We start from the raw sequence: 12,784 nt of genomic DNA, 5'->3' as shown, positions 1-12,784 counted from the left end.
ACATTTATGAGAAACCATACTTTAAAATACTCATGGCCGGGCACAGTGACTCATGCCTATAATCCCAGCACTTTGGGAGGCCAAGGCGGACAGATCACCTGAGGTCAGGAGTTCGAAACCAGTTTGGCCAACATGGTGAAGCCCCGTCTCTACTAAAAATACAAAAATTAGCCAGATGCAGTGGCACGCACCTGTAATCCCAGCTACTCAGGAGGCTGAGGCAGGAGAATCGCTTGAACCTGGGAGGCAGAGGTTGCAGTGAGCCGAAATCATGCCACTGCACTCCAGCCTGGGCAACAGAGCGAGACTCCATCTCAAAAATAAATAAATAAATAATAAATAAATAAATAAAATACTCACACAACTGTTCAGTTTTTCACTTGCAGTACAGTATTCAATAAATTACCCAAGATATTCAACAGTGTATTATAAAGTAGGCTTTCTGTTAGATGATTTTGCCCAACTTTATAGGTTAACGTTAAGTGTCCTGAGCATGGTTAAGTAGGCTAGGCTAAGCCGTGATGTTCATTAGGTTAGATGTATTATATGTATTTTCAACCTATGATATTTTCAACTGATAGTGGGTTTATTGGAAAACAAGCCCACCATAAGTTGAGGAACATCGGTATAGGTGCATATATATATATATATATATATATATTTTTTTTTTTTTTTTTTTTTTTTTAACTGAGTTTTGCTCTGTCGCCCAAGCTGGAGTGCAGTGATGCAGCCTCCGCTTACTCCCTCACTGCAGCCTCCGCCTCCCGGGTTCAAGTGATTCTCCTGCCTCAGCCTCCTGAGTAGCTGGGATTACAGGCACCTGCCACCACATCCAGCTAATTTTTTAATATTTTTAGTAGAGATGGGGCTTCACCATGTTGGCCAGGCTGGTCTCGGAACTCCTAACCTCAAGTGATCCACCCACCTCGGCCTCCCAAAGTGCTGGGATTACCCATGTGAGCCACCATGCCCGGCCTAGGCATTTCTTTTTATTATCATGCTATGTAAGGTGAGAATCTGAGAGTAAATTGAACTATATGTTAGTGTATTTAACCTTTACTATCTGTAGTTATACAACTAAATATTGACACTCTAGGAATCTCTAGTCTCCTGTTTATAAAATAGGAATTTCATCTTTCTCTATCAAAATAATATGGCATTAGTTAGGATTCAGTGGAGAGAGATAAACAAAATGGTATTGTGTGTGTGCCGGGACTGTGTTAAGTCTCTACAAGCATTTTTTTATTTAATCCTTATAGCAGCCTTATGAAGGAATGTTTTAATTTTCTATTTTTTAACCCATGAGGGAACAGGCTCAGAGGTTATCACAGGTTCATACAGATGGTAAATATAATAGAAGAGCCAGGTCTAAATAGGTGTAGTTAACTACAGCTTCAACCCTCATGAAATCAGCCAGGTGTAATAGCTCACACCTGTAATCCTAGCACTTTCGGAGGTCAAGGTGTGAGGATCGTTTAAACCCAGAGGTTCAAGACCAGCCTTGGCAACATAGTGAGAACCTTTATCTACAAAAAATAGAAAAAAATTAGCTGGTCATGGTGGTGCGTGCCTATAGTCCCAGCTATGTGGGAAGCTGAGGTGGGAGGATCACATGTGCCCTGGAGGTTGAGGGTACAGTGAGCTATGATCATGCCACTACACTCCAGCCTGAGTGACAGAGTGAGACCCTGTCTGAAAAAAAAAAAAGGAAGTTGACATGAAATTATTTTTTTATTTTTATTTTTTTATTTTTTCCAAGACGGAGTCTTGCTCTGTCGCCCAGGCTTGAGTGCAGTGGCATGATCTCGGCTCACTGTAACCTCCGCCTCCCGGGTTCAAGCAATTCTTCAGCCTCAGCCTCCCGAGCAGCTGGGACTACATGTGTGCCACCACACCTAGCTAATTTTTGTATTTTTAGTAGAGACGGGGTTTCACCATATTGGCCAGGCTGGTCTCGAACTCCTGACCTTGTGATCCGCCCACCTCGGCCTCCCAAAACGTTGGAATGACAGGCCCAGCTGACATGAATTTTTAAATATATTTAACCGAAAAAATGACAAGTTTCCCAGTTGGAGAAAAGAGGGTTCCCATTGTGTGCATGCACATGTATACACACAGTTTCTTGTGGTGGGGGGAAAAATGCATTTTATTTTGCCGGGCACAGTGGCTCACTTTCGGAGGCCAAGGCAGGTGGATCACTTGAGGCCAGGAGTTTGAGACCAGCCTGGCCAACATGGTGAAACCGCATCTCTACTAAAAATAAACATAAAAAAATTAGCTAGGCATGGTGGTGCACATCTGTAGTCCAGCTACTCAAGAGGCTGAGGCACAAGAAATGCTTGAGCCCAGGAGGCGGAGGTTGCAGTGAGCTGAGATTGTGCCACTGCACTCAGCCTGGGCGACAGAACAAGACCATCTCAAAAAAAAAAAAAAGGGGGTATTTTATTCTACAGAGTCCTATGAAAGCAACTACCCAGAAGAAATGGTACACTTTGCAGACTGTTTTCAAATAAACATTTTCCTTTTAGTTTCCACTGTCCGCAACAGCCCCAATGGTGTGGCTTCCATACTCCTCTATTGATCAGCTTCTCCAAGCTCTGGGAGAGAACAGTGCCAACAGTCACAACATTGCAGTAAGTCAGCCCTTTCATGAGACGTCTTGTGTAAGCCCCTGCACTAGCAGTTACACCTTACAGCTTGATCTTCAGTTCTCCGGGATTAGAAAGGGAAGACAAAAGCCTATTTTTGGCCCTTAACAAACTGCCCAGTCCCTTTATAGATAAGGCAGAGGATCTAAGCAACAGGATCAAGAAAACATAATGAGGAACTGTATAAGTGTTAATTATACAGAGACAAATGGCAAGCAGTCGGTCCATCCTTTAAAGCTTTTAATTTGGTAGGGCAGACCCTACAAGGTAAACAGGTACTTGAAATACAGCAATGATAGGCTGGGCGCAGTGGCTCACGCCTATAATCCCAGCACTTTGGAAGGCTGAGACGGGCAGATCACCTGAGAGGTCAGGAGTTCAAGATCAGCTTTGCCAACATGGTGAAACCCCATCTCTACTAAATATACAAAAACTAGCCAGGCATGGTGGCGGGCACCTGTAATCCCAGCTACTCGGGAGGCTGAGGCAGGAGAATCGCTTGAACCCGGGAGGCGGAGGTTCCAGTGAGCCAAGATCGCACCACCGCACTCCATCCTAGACAGCAGAGTGAGACTCCATTCCCCCACCCTGAAAAAGAAAGAAATACAGTGTGATAAATTATCACTGTCCTGAGGGAAGTTGGCATATACAACAACATTTCTCAGGAGTCATATATTCGCCCTGCTTGCCTTAACATAAAAAACAATAGTGTTTCCTTGAGTCATTATAGTGATGGCTTATTTTGTTTACCAGTGAGATAGAGTGCCTCCTGAGCCTATCTAAAATATTAGTTCTATATTTCACTTGGCAGCTAATAACTAGTTATATCAGATGCAGCATTTCTGGTTCTGAGAAAAGAGTTAGTGATCCTTTTATTAGAAATACTGGTACGATTTCCATACTTAGAAAATTCATTCAGAAAATGAGACTGAAATGTTGTATATAACAGAGAGACCTAGTTTTATCAGTAGAGTCACAGAGGAGACTCCTATAACAAATGGTGATTTTATGAAGCAGAGTGGCTAACATCTTTATAAGGTGGAATCTACTTGGTGAAGTCAAAGTTATTAATAACTTCAATATTTTTCCATTGTTGAGCTGTTATGTAATGTTTTCCTTCTTTTCTCTTATAGCTGTCCCAGAAAATACTTGACAAATTGGAGGACTACCAGCAAAAAGTTGATAAGGCAACACGGGATTTATTATATCGTCGGACCTTGTGATCCGGATTGTCACCTAGCCTTTGTAACCGCTTGGTGCCTCTTAGGGCTTAAGACTACCCTACAGGAACCCTGTACTCAAGGCCGATTTTTGTAACTGTAAATGATGTGTACAACATTCAAGTCTGCATTCTGCACAAGATAGGAGGGCGGAAGAGTCAGAGGACCCTGTGCTTGCTGGTGGTGCTAACACAATTTCTGGTGTTCAATCTTGGTCTCAAATAGCTGCTTTTGTATATGATTCACAAGCTTTTTTAGAGTTTATATTTTTTTAAACTACCGAAGACATTCATTATCTGCAAATTAAGACCCACCTTCACTTTCCAAAATAGCTGAGGGTTGTTGGCTTGTTGTAGCTGACCACCAAAAGCAGTCACTGCAAATCTTTTAATTCTTCCCTATCACCTTTTGTATTTTAATGCAATTATTTTGGTCCAGAACTGACCTGTATTTTCTGTATTGTACACAAAAGCTAATAATTTTGTGTACTTTTTATTTATTTTGGAGGTTTTATATGATCTTCAATTGAGTATTAAATAATTTGCCTAGATTAAGCCTAAAATGATGACCAGCTAATTAAAGAAGATATTTTGAATCTGGTTCTGAGCTAAAGTTGAGTAAATTCTTAGCTAAGAAAAAATTGGAAATCCATCATCTATATTAGCAAACAGATTCTCAGAGTAAATTGTTAACTTCTATGATTTATGATAATCAAGCTGGACTTGATCATACAAGTTAGTCTCATAATGTATTGGACCAAAATGTAAACTTCATTGGTCAGATTCAGAAGCATTCATGCTCACAAGTTTTGGGAAAGTGAAAAATAATAAAATCATCTTGGATTTTATTCTGTATATTAAAATTTATCTTTTAAGGAAACAATCTGTATACTACTTGCTTGTATAGCCTTTTGACCCTTCTTGAGTTTTTCAGAAGCCTTTAATTTTTATACTTTCAATACCATATTTACATTATATACTTTAATTAACAATATGAGTTTCTCTGTGGTACTGTTGTTGATAGATACTGAGGTGTGTGTTTTTTTTGTTTTTTTTTTTTAGCTCTACTATGATTAATACGAGGCATTTGGTGCAATTAGGGACTGGGAGAGCCCCTGTCCTCCCAGCTCTCTAAACCTGTGGCTTTCAATGACAGTAAGAAAGACATTTTGACCTACATACACATATATAACCAAAAGTTTCACAAAATTTGTATCCTCACCTACAGTGTATCCTGATGTTTTCATGAGTGACTAATGGATCATAACCCATAGTATGAAAACATCAAGGGCCAGGCGTGGTGGCTAACTCCTGTAATCTCAGCACTTTGGGAAGCTGAGGCAGGCGGATCACTTGAGATCAGGAGTTCAAGACCAACATGGCAAAACCACATCTTTCAAAAAAAAAAAAAAAAATTAGCTGGTCGCAGTGGTGCATACCTGTAGTCCCAGCTACTAGAGGGGCTGAGGCGGAAAGATGGCTTGAGTCTGGGAGGTAGAGGTTGCAGTGAGCCTTGAGCATGCCACTGCACTCCAGCCTGGGTGACAATGAGACCAAACCCTATTGTAGCCATCTCTGGAGGGCAAGAAGTAGTGAGAGACTAGCCCTATTCCAGAAACCCCCACTCCCCCCATTTGTGTTGCTGATCAATGCAGTGGTTTCCATGGTGGCAGTTCACAAGATGCTGACCAACTTTTCCTGTGCTTGTTGTTTAGGTTCAAGGCCTAGAACCCATGCTCAACCCAGCCCAGCTCTTCTGTCCATTGTATTCTACCCTCCTCATTTTGAGTCCCGACCAGAACAGAGCATGCCCCCATACTTCCACTTCACTTTTCTCACAGCTTTGAGTCTGCTTTTTTTTTTTTTCAGACGGAGTTTCACTCTTGTTACCAATGCTGGAGTGCAGTGGCGTGATCTCCACTCACTGCACCTTCCGCCTCCCGGGTTCAAGCGATTCTCTGCCTCAGCCTCCCGAGGAGCTGGGATTACAGGCATGCGCCACCACACCCGGCTAATTTTGTATCTTTAGTAGAGACAAGGTTTTTCCATGTTGGGCAGGCTGGTCTTGAACTCCCAACCTCACGTGATCTGCCCACCTCAGTCTCCCAAAGTGCTGGGATTATAGGGGAATTGCAACAGAGAAAGTAATTCATGGCTGGGCACAGTGGCTCACGCCTGTAATCCCAGCACTTTGGGAGGCCGAGGCGGGCAGATCACGAGGTCAGGAGTTTGAGACTAGCTTGACCAACATGGTGAAATCCCGTCTTTACTAAAAAAAAAAAAAAAATGCAAAAATTAGCCAGGTGTGGTGGCGTGCACCTGTAATCCCAGCTACTCAGGAGGCTGAGGCCGAAGAATCGCTTGAACCTGGGAGGCAGAGGTTGCAGTGAGCCGAAATCGCGCCATTGCACTCCAGCATGGAACAACAGTGAAATTCTGTCTCAAAAAAAAAAAAAAAGAGAAAGAGTAATTCACGCAGAGCCAGCTGTGCGGGAGACTGGAGTTTTATTATTACTCAAATCAGTTTCCCTGAAAACTCAGGGATCAGAGTTTTTGAGGATAATTTGGTGGGTAGGGGGCCAGTGAATCAGGAGTGCTGATTGGTTGGCTTGGGGACGAACTCATAGGGAGTCAAAGCTGTTTTCTGCTGAGTCAATTCCTGGGTGGGGGCACAGAACTGGTTGGCAGGTCCAGGTGGCGCCATCTGGTTGTGAGAAATGAAAAACCTGAAAAGACATCTCAAAAGGCCCATCTTAGGTTGACAATAGTGATGTTACCTTCAAGAATAATTAGGAAAGTTGCAAATCTTATGACCTCCAGAATAATGGCTGGTAATATTTAGAAATCTAGCCCCTCTCATCTTGACTTCGTGGCTGGTGGTCTTTCATTTGTTTTACAAGAACAGTTTAGCTTTTTGGGAAGGACTGTTACATAAACTATACACTAAATTCCTTCCCAAAGGTAGTTTGGCCTATGCCTAGGAATGAATGAACAAGGACAGTTTAGAGGTTAGAAGCACGATAGGGTCAGTTAGGTCTGACACCTTTCACTGTCATAATTTTCTGAGTTAATGATTTTTGCAAAGACAGTTTCATAACCAGTCTAGCCTGAAAATGCATTTTATTTCATTTTTTCTCTTTTTTCCCTAGTTTCAATATGTAACCTTGAAGCTTACTGCAGAAATCTTTTTTTCTTCTCCTTAGTCTTAAAATATTAGCCTTGAAATGTACTTTCTTTGAAATATCATGTTCCTCCCTTTCTCACCGTACACTCCATTATACCATGCACATTTATCTAACTTTGCATGCTTGTATCTAATTATGTGCTTACCCAGGGGCTAATCTCGAGACAGATGGAGTATGGAGACCCAGCTGCAAAAATCCAGAGATTACCTCGAGGTAGTTAGTCTACAATACCACCCGGCCATTGTTGAGATGACACCAGTGCCTGCACTCCAGGTGACAGACCCAAGATAGCCACCAAAACGAGACACATGGACCTTGTACTCAGCACAGCTCCTGCATGCCACCAATATCATTTCCCTTTTTAAACCCTTGCCTTCTCCCCAGAAATTTGAAGTGGTTGCTTTGGATGTGAATCTAGCCACTTCCCCATTGCTAGTTTTGGTAAATTTCTTTCTACCATACCTTGCTCTTGTTTCGGGGCTCTCCAAGTGGCGAGCCACCAGACCTGCACTCACTTACATAAGTATGGTTACTACAGTTAATCATACTGTATTGTACACTTGAAATTTGCTAAGATAATATATTTTAAGGCTTCTCACCATACACAAACAAAAAGGTAACTATATGAGGTGCTGGATATGTTAATTGACTTTGTCAAAAGACAAATTGCAACAAATTTAGTTTAAAGATTTTTTTTTCTTTTTTTCTAGATGGAGTCTTGCTTTGTCACCCAGGCTGGATGGGAGTGGCGTGACCTTGGCTCACTGCAACCTCCACCTCCTGGGTTTAAGCAGTTCTCCTGCCTCAGCCTCCCAGGTAGCTGGGACTACAGGTGCACACCACCATGCTCGGCTAATTTCTGTATTCTTAGTAGAGATGGGGTTTCACCATGTTGGCCAAGCTGGTCTTGAACTCTTGACCTCATGATCCGCCCACCTCAGCCTCCCAAAGTGCTGGGACTATAGGCATGAGCCACTGTGCCCAGCCTAAAGATCTTAATTAGCTTTTATTTATCACTTGTGTGAATTGGGCAACACTTCCTTCCATAAAATAGAATGAGTGTTCCAACAAGCTAAACAGAGGACAGAGACAGGCTAAGGAAAGCAGAAAACAACAAAACACAGCTTGGTGGCTTCCTTTTTTTATTTAGACAGGGTCTTGTTCTCACACCCCAGGTGGACTGCAGTGGCACAATCATGGCTCACTACAGGCTGGACCTCCAGGGCTTAGTTGATTCTCCTGCCGCAGCCTTCAGAGTAGCTGGGACTACAGGCAAATTTTTATTATTTTGGCTGGGCGCGGTGGCTCACGCCTGTAATCCCAGCACTTTGGGAGGCTGAGGCGGGTGGATCACAAGGTCAGGAGATGGAGACCTTCCTGGCTAACACAGTGAAACCCCGTCTCTACTAAAAATACAAAAATTAGCCAGGTGCGGTGGCGGGCGCCTGTAGTCCCAGCTACTCGGGAGGCTGAGGCAGGAGAATGGCGTGAACCCGGGAGGTGGAGCTTGCAGTGAGCCGAGATTGCGCCACTGCACCCCAGCCTGGGAGACAAAGCAAGACTCCGTCTCAAAAAAAAAAAAAAAAAATTATTATTTTTTGTAGAGATGAAGTTTTGCAATGTTGCCCAGGCTGGAGATGGTTTCAAAGTTACTTTACTTGTAAAGGTTAAAACAGAGGGGATTTCCTTATCATGCTGACTAAAGCTGGGCTGTTTGGGGACTTGGCTATTATCTCTGTCTCCTGATTTCCCAGATGGTGACATAAACAACTTCATTTCTTTTTTTTAAATAGAGATGGGGTCTTGCTATTTTGCCCAGGCTGGTCTTGAAATCCTGGACTCAAGTGATCCTCCAACCTCAGCCTCCCAAAGTTCTGGGATTACAGGCATGAGCCATCGTGTCGTGTCCAGCCAAACAACTTCTTTAATGATATGGAACTCTAGCATGAGTAACTCCATTTGGGTATGGCCTGTTGAGGCCTAGTACAGGAACTCAGTCCAAAATAATGGTCTCCTATACTTTTTTTTTTTTGAGACGGAGTTTTGCTCATCACCCAGGCTGGAGTGCAATGGCACGATCTGAGTTCACTGCGATCTCCACCCACCAGGTTCAAGCGAGTCTCCTGCCTCAACTTCCTGAGTACCTGAGATTACAGCCACATGCCAACACGCCCAGCTACTTTTTGTATTTTTAGTAGAGATGGGGTTTCACCATGTTGGTCAGGCTGGTCTTGAACTCTGGACCTCAGGTGATCCACCTGCCTCAGCCTCCCGAAGTGCTGGGATTACAGGCATGAGCCACCATGCCCAGCCTTGCCTCCTATAAATTTCTTTCTTTTTTTTTTTTTTTAAGACGGAGTCTCGCTCTGTTACCAGGCTGGAGTGCAATGGCGCCATCTCGGCTCACTGCAACCTCCGCCTCCTGGGTTCAAGTGATTCTCCTGCCTCAGCCTCCGGAGAGTAGCTGGGACTACAGGCACATGCCACCACGCCCAACTAATTTTTGTATTTTTAGTAGAGACGAGGGTTTCACCATGTTGGCCAGGGTGGTCTCGATCTCTTGACCTTGTGATCTGCCCGCCTCGGCGTCCCAAAGTGCTGGAATTACAGGCATGAGCCACCGCGCCCATCCAACCTCCTATAAATTTCATTGAACGACTGATGGTGGTAATCATTTCATTATGTATATGTACATCAGATCATCACATTATATACCTTAAATATATACAATTTTTATCAATTATGCCTCAATAAAGCTAGGGAAAAAAGCCAATGGTTATCAACTCTGGCTAAGCATTACAATAATCTAAGGAGGTTTTTAAAAAAGCAAGCTGGTTGCAGTTCATCACAACTATAATCCCAGCACTTTGGGAGGCTAAGGTGGACGGCTTGAGGCCAAGAGTTTGAGTCTATCCTGGGAAACAAAACAAGACCCTATCTTTACTTAAAAATAAACTGGCAGCCGGGCACCGTAGCTCGCGGCTGTAATCCCAGCACTTAGGGGAGGCCGAGGCAGGTGGATCACCTGAGGTTCAGGAGTTTGAGACCAGCCATGGCCAACATGGTGAAACCCCATCTCTACTAAAAATACAAAAATTAGCCAGGCGTGATGGCACACACCTGCAATCCCAGCTACTTGGGAGGCTGAGGCAGGAGAATCACTTGAACCCAGGAGGGAGGCAGAGGTTGCAGTGAGCTGAGATGGCACCATTGCACTCCAGCCTGGGCGACAAGAACGAAACTCCATCTCAAAATAAATACATAAACTGGCAAAGTGCAATGGCTCATGCTTGTGATCCCAATGCTTTGGGAGACTGAGATGGGCAGACGGCTTGAACCCAGGAGTTCCAGACCAGCACAGACAACATGGCAAAACCCTATCTCTACCAAAAATTTAAAAACTAGCTGGGATTGGTGGCATGCACCTGTAGTCTCAGCTACTTGGGATGCTGAGGTGGGATGATCCCTTAAGCCTCAAGAGGAAAAGGCTGCAGTGAGCCATGATCATGTCATTGTACTCCAGCCTGGGCAACAGAGCAAGACCCTGTTTCAAAAATAAATAGTTACATTAAAATAAAGCACATTGAAATAGGTCCTGCACTCCCACCCCACTCCAACTGATTCAGATTTTTATATCGCTTTAATGCCCTCCAGATGGTTGAGAACCCTTGGTATAAGCATAAACAACCATCACCTCCAGAAATGTATGTTTCCCCCAAGGAAAACAGCCTTTCACATTTCTATACACTTTTGGTTTAGCTCATAATCTCAACTTAGTTCCAGCCAGTTTTATAATATTACCTGTACTTTTGTATAGACAAAAGGATCATTAATAGTAATAATAGCTGCTCTCAGGTAACAACTAATTGGGGCCAGTGTTGCAGGCAGTAAAGGAACTTACCAAGACAGTCATAGGTAAACAAAGGCAGGTAGCATAAACATACATTGCAAGGATGCAACAGGCAGGCACTAAGAGAGGAGCTGACTACAAGGAGACAAATGCTTGCTGGGGATTTTACAGAATGGTGCTTATGCTGGAGAGGGCTACACGCAGTATTGATAATGCCAAGGTTGCTGTGAGCTAACTTGCATTGTTCTATCAGCCAAGGTTCTGGTGATAAGTTGAGCATAGGAAGATTGTGAGTTACTTGCACAGAAGGACTGTATGTCCTGGATCATGAAGAAAGGCAGACTTAGAGCTTATCTACTTTTTCTTTTTGTTCTCCCCTACTCCTGCCAGCCTGACTCCTTTTCCCTTATTAGGACTCCACAGGTACCAGCGTTTATTTTTTTCCAGGTGCAATGCAAAGGTCTTAAAACTATGATACAGGCTGGGCGTGATGGCTTACGCCTGTAATCCCAGCACTTTGGGAGGCCAAGGCGGGTGGATCACCTGAGGTCAGGAGTTTGAGACCAACCTGGCCAACATGGTGAAACCCCATCTCTACTAAACATACAAAAATTAGCCGGACGTGGTGGCGCGCACCTGTAGTCCCAGCTACTCAGGAGGCTAAGGCAGGAGAATCACTTGAACCTGGGAGGCGGAGGTTGCAGTGAGTGGAGATCACGCCACTGCACTCCAGCCTGGCAACAGAGCAAGACTCTGTCTCAAAAAAACTATGATACAATTTAAATTTCACAACAACCCTACGGATCTATGGATACTGGTACTAATGTATTTTGTGGTTGCAAAAACAAGTTTAGGGATGTTAAGAAACTTGTCTAAGCCTTCATATCTGGAAGGTACTGAAGAAAAGTTTTCAATCCAGATGTTGGCCTCAAAGTTCCTATACAAAACTCCTTATTTTACTGTGTCTTTCCTCATTAAATAAATTAGAAAATTGCTAACAGCTTTTTTTTTTTTTTGAGACGGAGTCTCGCTCTACCGCCCAGGCTGGAGTGCAGTGGTGCGATCTTGGTTCACTGCAAACTCTGCCTCCCGGGTTCACGCCATTCTCCTGCCTCAGCCTCCCCAGTAGCTGGGACTACAGGCGCCCGCCACCGTGCCCGGCTAATTTTTTGTATTTTTTTTTTTAGTAGCGACGGGGTTTCACCGTGTTAGCCAGGATGATCTCGATCTCCTGACCCTGTGATCCGCCCACGTCGGCCTCCCAAAGTGCTGGCATTACAGGCATGAGCCACTGCGCCCAGCCTGCTAACAGCTTTAAAACAGCAAATTCTTGGCCTGGCGCAGTGGCTCAGGCCTGTAATCGCAGCACTTTGGGAGACCAAGGCAGGTGGATCACGAGATCAGGAGATCGAGACCATCCTGGCCAACACGGTGAAACCTCGTCCCTACTAAAAATACAAAAAAATTAGCGGGGCGTGGTGGTTGGCACCTGTAGTCCCAGCTACTGGGGAGGCTGAGGCAGGAGAATGGCGTGAGCCCGGGAGGCAGAGCTTGCAGTGAGCCGAGATCGCGCCACTGCACTCTAGCCTGGGTGACAGAGCGAGACTCCGTCTCAAAACATAATAACAAACAAACAAACAAAAAAAACCCAGCAAATTCTTTGGGCCAGGCACGGTGGCTCACGCCTGTAATCCTAGCACTCTTGGAAGCCGAGGCGGGTGGATCACCCGAGGTCAGGAGTTTGAGACCAGCCTGGCTAACATGGCGAAACCCCGTCTACTAAAAATGCAAAAAATTAGTAGGGGGTGGTGGCAGGTGCCTGTAATTCCAGCTACTCGGGAGGCTGAGGCAGGAGAATCGCTTGAACCCGGGAGGCGGAAGT

General features: G+C 44.3%; 1 protein-coding gene across 3 annotated transcripts in view; it reads left to right on the top strand.

The window, feature by feature from the left end:
- Positions 1 to 4,878, top strand: part of NUP160 (nucleoporin 160) — a 74,652-nt gene extending 69,774 nt beyond the window's left edge. For all 3 annotated transcript variants that reach the window (XM_004051075.4, XM_063711198.1, XM_055354941.2), the window contains 2 exons: positions 2,529 to 2,633; positions 3,782 to 4,878. In XM_004051075.4, coding sequence (XP_004051123.1) covers positions 2,529 to 2,633; positions 3,782 to 3,871 — 195 coding nt within the window. In that variant the 3' untranslated portion in view covers positions 3,872 to 4,878. The remainder of the gene's footprint in view (positions 1 to 2,528; positions 2,634 to 3,781) is intronic.
- Positions 4,879 to 12,784: the final 7,906 nt, after the last annotated feature.

Source organism: Gorilla gorilla, chromosome 9 (genome assembly GCF_029281585.2).
Source record: "Gorilla gorilla gorilla isolate KB3781 chromosome 9, NHGRI_mGorGor1-v2.1_pri, whole genome shotgun sequence".
Taxonomy (NCBI): domain Eukaryota; kingdom Metazoa; phylum Chordata; class Mammalia; order Primates; family Hominidae; genus Gorilla; species Gorilla gorilla.
Note: the sequence above shows the minus strand (reverse complement) of the source record. Positions and strands in the feature narration are given on the sequence as shown.